The following is an 8,319-nucleotide window of genomic DNA, read 5'->3' as shown; positions in this document are numbered from 1 at the left end:
CCTGTAATTGTTGTGATATGCCTATGAAATACATGTTTTATATAAATGTAAGGATTTTGTCGATTGCATGTCTTTTCTTTTACATGTTTTTTAAGATTATATCATGACAAGTGTTGTGAACATATACATGAGCTACAAAAAGTCATGCACGTTTCTTTTCTGTCAATAAAATCTTTTTTAGCTTTGATTATTTCGCTAGACTTTCAATAGTTCACTCTACGTTGTTGACTTTCAAGAATCAGTAAGAAGCACTGGAACAAGTAGCCATGTGTGGCATGTACAATTTTTGCATTATCTAATTTTGAAATTTTTCCACTTTTGAGGTACGTGCTTTTATCATATATTGGATCTAACAACTTTGAAGATATATATGTTTTGGTGATATGATTTTTTCGCGCCTTCGAATATATAAAAAAAATAAAATGTATTATGCATGGTTATACTAGTTCCTCACAAACTAACTCCTAATTATGCAAGTCATGAAGAGTGCTGATAAAAATTTAATCTGGTCAGATCGTCCATCCCGTGGTTGACCCTAAAGTTGGGTTAGTTGGGGTGTGACAATAGTAGCTTTTATTTCTTCTAAAATTAATTCATAATTTTTACTAAAACCTAATTGCATCATTTTAGTGTGATTAATTTACTCTTTTAAATGTGGATGTATTATTATGATAGAATATATATTTTAGAAACACTAAAGTTATGTGTTATTTAAAGATAAATTTGAAAGAAAATAACATATGAATAATATAAATTGCATATATTGACTGTATGTTCATGTTTAGTTATAATGAAGTTCATCCATTTATGGTATCAGTAAAGGAACATTAAGATACCCGTGCACGTAATTAAAGTAAGTTATTGATATTGGCGTGTCTTAATTTGTATAATTTTATATGGTGCTCCTGTGATGACTGCACAAATATATAATGATAGACATGTTATTAATACAGTGAAACACATTGAATGTTATGAACTATCATGAACGATCATATTAGAAAAAATAAATTGTGTTTTTTATTGATTTGTAGTATTTCTGACTAGCATGAATATTATTATTTCTTTTTCGTTACATTACTGTAGTTTAGAAGTAGATGTTCACTAGCTTTTATAGCTCACTGTTGTTTTAGATAAAAAATTTCAAGGTTAAGCATTTGATTAAAAGATGAATAATAAATGAACTATTTATAAAAAATGTTGACAACCAGAAATGAAGTAAACTTAATTGTATTACTTTAATTTACTTTATTTAGTGATTCTTTCATTTCTTTTGGATTACAAACTATTAGTTATAGAAAATGAGAAGTAAAAAAGTATGATTATCATCGTCCGACTTTCTATTCCCCCCTTAGTTAATTCTAAGCTCCGGACCGGATCGTAACATTATGTTGATATATAAAAGTATAGGTCAATTATTGATATATTTGGTTGCATAACAAATAAATAATAATACGAATAAAATTAAGTACTAATTACTTAATTAATATTATTAATTAAAGTTAATTCCCTCTTAATTATGGCACTATAGCAAACCCGTTTGCCTTGGCATATAGCGTTGGATTAAATGGATGGTGGAGATTGATTTAAATTAAACTAATTTACAATGCATATAAGAACGCATATTTACCTTATGCTCAAAGTATCATATTTTCCCCTCTCCCAACATTGTGCAGTTCGTAACCTGGAGGATTTACACGAGCAAAGCTGGGAGCGCAGCTGCGAACCAAGAGCTTTGCTGCTCTCAATGCTGCCCTCGGGTAATAGCTGGAGTGGAACTCTGAGGTATTAGAGGTAAAAATAATTGTACATAAATGAAATTACATATATATATTTGAACCTAATGTCATTAAAACAATTAATCTTTTCATTTTCACTATATTGTCGTGGATTTCAGCTCGGTGGTCAGTTATGGAGAGAATAGTATTGTTTTAGAAGAAGTTTTGGAAGTACTAAAATAACGTAGGTAATATTCTTTTTAAGTACTTTAATTATCTATTTTTTTAATAGTTCTCTCCTACTGTTTGTTACTGTGAACTGTAGCTAAGCTGATTAATTTGGTGCAGTGATTAATTTAAGGATGTTAGGAGTTGAGCTGAAGTAGTTGGATGCGAGTATATGGGTAAGCAAAATTTATAATTACATCTATATGTAATTAATTCAAATTTAAGCAATTCCTTTATATTACCCTATATTTGGTTGTGGCAAGGAATGAAGCGAAATAAAGGTGGAATATGGAAGTAAGGAATGCAGGTTCGCAACCTGGGCGGGTGGGGGCGCTATTCTACCCGCTTCTTTCATTTTCAACACAAACCTGCATTTTCACCTTACAATTTGCCTTTCACCTTTCAAGACAAACTGACACACATTCTATCTTATGAGGAGATCACTGAGTTAACCTCACGTTTTCCGGTCCCTCTCATTGGTAATTTTTCCTGGGGCCGTTAAGAATGATGCTTATGAGTAGTTCCATAAACGATCCACATTTGATTCATGATTACAATGTGAAACATTGATTCTCATCATGCCCTAATCAAGTTTTTCCAATAATCTGAATACTCAAGAATGTTCTCTCAGAGAACGTATTATGTTGATAGGCAATTCATATGCTCAAACGAGACCCCAATCTTACTACGTTCAGGAACCCATAGTCATTATTGTTAGGATTGTTTTCCCACATTTATGATTCACTTATTTAATCAATCAATTTTGCTCAAACTTGGCTCAATTATATAATAAACTACTGCATGTAAAGTCAACTACTGCTCGGCTTTATGGACAATCAATGATAAAATTCTTACTAAATTAAATGTTATTCTTCTCTTCAGCAAGAATTCGCATCGATTCTACATCTAATGATTACTAGAAAAAAGTGAATTTTGAAACTATTCACTCTTAACGCTCTTCTTGTAACGAGTTTGGTCATAACTTCTCAAAATGATTCAAAAGCACACCAATAACTAATGTGTCAATGAGGAATAATTATCGGATAATATCCCCCACGTAATGTTAAATGGTGAGAGTCCTAGCTTCTTCTAACTTGACTTTAACTCAAAACAATAATTTTGGATCATATCAACGCATCAAAGCCTTCCCTAGTAGCTTGTCTGGTCCCCAAGCACACTCTCATTATTACTGATTACGTCCCCTTCGGAATTATTGCTTCTAATGTTCTCCTTGAAATTGAAGAGCTGGGTGTGCTTCACTCTTTTTTTAAATGAATAGCTTTATTATAATAAAACTAAAAGGCAAAGAGATATAATTAATCAAAATCTCAAAGGTATATGATTATTGAAAATTTTGTCCCAAATGATAATATCAACAAAAGGATTTTTCTCAATCAAAAGATTCTACATCTAATGATTACTAGAAAAAAGTGAATTCTCAATCAAAAAAAATTCAAAAGCCATATACTGAAGCGAGATAATAATCACATGCAAGATGAGATTAGAGTAACAATTTTATATGGATATATGTATTGGACAATAATGAATTCGTTGAAAAAAAAAACGCTAAAATGCATGTATAGATAGGCCAAAAAAGAAAGAATTAGATCTAATTAAATGGAAGAAAATATAAGAGCAGAACTAACTGAAAAGTAAATAAGAAAATAAACTTTCGTTGTTTCAGCATATGCAACTACAAAAAATGCACTAGTAAGGCATCATAGAAATAACGTGAGAGATTAGAAAGGAAAAGAATACCAAAAATAACAGTAAAAAGATACCAGCATAAGATTTAACAAGCAAACACCACTCTACAAATAAGGAAGAAAGAAAATTCATAAAATGATTGCCGAGTAGTTTTATGATGATGATTATGGTGGTCTTGGACATTATCAAAATGAAATTCTCAACCTGATGTAGAGTTTACTTGAACCTCAGAGTGTCATATCAAAGGTATCCGGTGTCATATTCAATTGTCTCAGTTCATGAGCCACCCACTGTTAGAACGTGTCAATATTGCTAAAGGCACATCATTTGGACTAATCAAACTCAGGATCACAATTATATTTTTCATTTAAATCATAAATTTAAAGTATTGTATCCCCTAATTGAATAAATTCTCAATCAAAATCTTAACATATCTATAGAAAAAGAAAAACCAATAGTTAAATTGCTAGAATACATAAAGTAGTAAAAAACAAAAAGGTATAAAAAGCTTGCCTGACAAATTGACTGAAGCTAAGCAAAGAAAAGTGAGCCTTTCACATAAAAAAATTAATATCAATGTAGGAAACTTTTTTCATTTTTTCAGCAAGGCATGTGATTATAAGGAAGTACAGAAACATAAAACATACATTTAAATTGTGAAAGTGCATGACATAAAACAAGTGCCAAAGAAGTAATGAAAGAGACTAAATCAGAAAAAAAAGAAGATATTTGCTACCTTCGGCAGCAAGATTAGCAACCACCTTGACAGCATGGGTTTGCACATCCAAATCTTCTGACTTTAATAGAGACAGTATTTTTGAAAGGCCAACTGATGGTAGCACATCACATGCACCAAGGAAAATAACAAAAAAATAAACAACAGTTGAAGTTACATGACAATGCAAATAAATAGTGCAAATTGTAGTCAGCCATGCCTTCCTCAAAAATTTTGGCAATGGTGGCTTTTTGACCAAGTGCAGACTCTCTTGGTTTACTTGGCTTGGATAGATTCGAAGCAAATTCTAATCCAAATGATGGTTTAGTATGGTTGCCTCTTCCTTTGGACATTTCAGCCTATAAAAATGTAAAATGCTCAGGCCTGCAATAAATTCAACATAACCTGCATAATGTAAACACTGAGATTAGGTTACCTCAAAGGCCACTCTATTGTCAGATAAAAGCTTATTCAATTTGACGATTTCAAATTCAAGAGATTTCCTGTGCTTTTCTTCATCAAGCAACTTTTCTTGAGAGAATTTAAGCTCTTTAACCAGCAAATCCTGCAAAGAAAAATAAAATATCACTTGCAAATTGTAATAACCCATTTCTGAGAAATTTGATAAATTTTTTGGGGACATACAATGTACCCCAGTTTTAGCATCCCTCGGATTTCAATCGAAATAATATTATAAAATTCTATACGAAAAATCAATCAATTCCATATAAAGTACTGTGTAAACTATGAATGGCTTGAGAAATGTAAAATATTTAAGTTATAAGTTTAATTGATATAATTAACCTTAATTACTTCCTAAACCTCAGCAGTGTAGCCACCGACTTACGCCTCTTTTATTCCTTTTGTTCAATCCCGCTCCAGATACCCCCTTTCCCCTCGGTTTCACGGTTTCACTCGCACACCCTCCCTCCCTCCTTATTTGATCGAGCTCAACATAAGCTCCTATAAGGGGCTTCGATCACAGCTCATCGCGCAGATGCGATCCGAAGGGACGAGCGGCCATCTGGTAAGCAACGATCCACTCTAAGTTTCTGATTTCCTCTCTCGACCCTTCTCCCTCCCCGCCCTATTCCTTTCTGGCACGACAGAAGCAGCGAGGTTATTGCAACCCTTACTACAATGCAAGGGTCGCAAATAGCAGATGGGTCGAGCGGCGCTGAGGGAAGCTGCAATCTGCATTTTAGGGCTCTGAGGTATTTTTAGTGAATATGAAACCCTATCTCATACTATTTGAAGTTTCATTTTCTCTCTCTTGCTTTCATTTTGAGTTTTGCCTCATTTTTCATATATTTTTTTCCTTTTCAGTAGTCATCCGAGGCATCGATTGGGTGTCAAACGTGTCGAAAGTCTTTTGTGAGCATCCAAAAGAGTTCTAGCATGATATCAATGTAGGAGGTGTAGTTGGAAGTGATATAAAGTAAATTTGGCAGCTTCAGAGAAGGGCTGGTCTCTGAGAAAGTCGTAGGTATGTTTTGGCTAATTAATGATATTTTGTGTTAAATTACATATTGAACTTATATAGGAATTCCTAATTCGTTTAAGATTCCAGGTATTTACCTGAGGCGACAAGCTCAAGGCAATCATCATAAAACAACTCCATAAATTTCAAGTAAATTAATCCTAAGTTAAGAAGATTACTTTGATTAAAAACAATTACTTGAGTCTTAAATTTTAATAATATGTTTTATAAGTTTTTAATCACCATGTAAAAGCCATCGCAACATCCAACTTGCAATAAAAAATAAAGAGTTCAGCGTGACAACTGAATTGAGTAATTACATTTCTAAATTTCAGTAATTTTCTTTAGTTCAAAATGTATGTTGATTTATATATATTTTTTAGTTCAATTAGATTTCTATTATAGCAGATTCTTCATATTGTTCGATAGAAAAGATATGCATGATAAGCATAGTAAGGAAAGATATAAATGCAAGAGATGAATAATATTTAGATAGAGATTACATATAAGATAGACATCTAGAAAAGATATGCATGATACAAAATAAAAGATATGTATGAGATAGATATAAGAAAGAAATGCATGAAATAGATATATGAATGATATAAAAGATATGTCTGATGAATAGTTGTACAACTGAATAAATATGAATGTTAATAGATGCATAAAGATGTCTCAGAATAATGTATGTATGAAGAAAGAAATAACTTATATGTGAATGCTTGCATGTGCATGTTCAAAAAAGAATTTCACCCCTAATCGTACAGGAAAGAGAAGTCAGTGTACCAGCACAAGTAGAATTTTTCTACCACCCTAGACAATTATGTTTATTAGTTCACTAACAACTGTGCTGATTAGATAATATCGATCAGGGGCAAGTAGACCACTTATCTCAGACATTTGTAATGTTTACATTGTTAACCGTTGTTATGATGGGATAATACTGTCGGCACTAAAAAGTTTGGGGAGGTTGCCCGTAAGAAGCTGTCGGTCGTTGGAAGTGAAGTCCCGTCGCCCGCTTCGGAAGGACGTTTAATTTACACACACACACACACACACACACACACATATATATATATATATATAATTTTAGAAAAATATGAAATCAAACTACCTCATATTTTTCGCAGTTTAAATGAGAGAGCGCTCTACCTCAAATCCTGTATCTATCCCGAGGGATAGACACAAGACTTGAGGATGAGGCTCGATCAAATAAACTAAGAAATATATGACATCCGTTTGGTTTGCGAAACTTTTATTTGCCGACAAGTTCCCCTATTTAATACAAATAATTAAATAGGGTTTATTTTAAGCTGGGTTCGGAAAAGCTCCCTATAAGGGCAAGCCCCTATAGTTAATTACATCTTAAATGACCGAAGTCACCTAAGAAAACTCTCGATAAAAATCAAGGAATAATGTCTTCAAAGAGGTCAAAAGGATAAGACTTTACAACGAAATCAGACAAAGAGGTGTGAAGGGGGAAAGACTCAAATCTGGAACAATGTTAAGGAATCCAAATGAAGAGAAACTAGGAGAGGTCACAGATCCTGAGGAGAACCTCAGTGACTTCCCGGTCTATCCTAGAAGAAATTACTGTTTAATCCTGCCAATTTTATTTAATTAGGGCTTATATTTGTGTGACATGGCCACACAAATCGCCTGGAAGATATGAGGGTTTACGTTGTATCGGACGACAACTTCGGAACCTAGAACGAGTTAGGGCTTAAATCGTACAGCAGAGCTATATGAATGTCTAAAGAAAAGGTGGAGGATTTATGTTGCGCTAAACGAACAACCTTGAAATCCTATGGATCGTTGTTTAATTTCTGGGAAGATGAATGATTTTACTGGGGAAGACATGTTCTGCTGTTGAAGATGGTCGTGCTGTCCACTGCGCTAGCTCCAAGCTCCCCGACATGATGAGTTTAAGTTTTAGTTATAGTGTCAAATCAGTGTAACATGCTTTACAGTACGGTAGCAAGTAGAAACAGGAAAATTAATAACATGCTATACAAGAAGAACAACAGCAGGTAGAAGCAGGAAAAATATAACATCCTTTACAGTACGGTAGCAGGTAGAAACAAGAAAATTAAGTGCTGTAAAATGTAAAGCAAACATATACGTCTGTGAGATCCAATGTACCTTAAGCATAGCAAGCCTAAATGCATCTCAAAAAGCAAACCATCCAGGAAATCCGAGGAAAAGCGGAAAACTCGAGAAAATCAACGAAAAAGACTCAAGTAAAAGAAAATCCTCAAAACTCCTGGGAAAATCTTGAAAGGAAGGAAAAGTAACATGAGTGTCTAAAAGTAACACGAGTGCCCTGTCCCAAAGCTTCGATAAAATAAAAAGAAGATTCAGATGAGAGGGACGGCAAGCACTCGTATGAGACTAGACTCAGCTGTATATTCTCGAGGGTCCACAAAGGCTACTCGGTCACCCGAATGTATAGAACCCGCCACTCGTCTAGAATG

General features: G+C 33.5%; 1 protein-coding gene across 1 annotated transcript in view; it reads right to left on the bottom strand.

Moving 5' to 3' along the window:
• LOC110038486 (kinesin-like protein KIN-UA) overlaps positions 1-8,319 on the bottom strand; it is a 29,100-nt gene that overhangs the window by 10,123 nt on the left and 10,658 nt on the right. Inside the window, exons 2-4 of the mRNA XM_020743345.1 lie at positions 4,802-4,930; positions 4,586-4,724; positions 4,387-4,479 (exon numbers count right to left, since the gene is read on the bottom strand). Of these exons, the coding sequence (XP_020599004.1) occupies positions 4,387-4,479; positions 4,586-4,724; positions 4,802-4,930 (361 nt within the window). The remainder of the gene's footprint in view (positions 1-4,386; positions 4,480-4,585; positions 4,725-4,801; positions 4,931-8,319) is intronic.

Source organism: Phalaenopsis equestris, unplaced genomic scaffold (genome assembly GCF_001263595.1).
Source record: "Phalaenopsis equestris unplaced genomic scaffold, ASM126359v1 Scaffold232968, whole genome shotgun sequence".
Lineage (NCBI taxonomy): Eukaryota > Viridiplantae > Streptophyta > Magnoliopsida > Asparagales > Orchidaceae > Phalaenopsis > Phalaenopsis equestris.
Note: the sequence above shows the minus strand (reverse complement) of the source record. Positions and strands in the feature narration are given on the sequence as shown.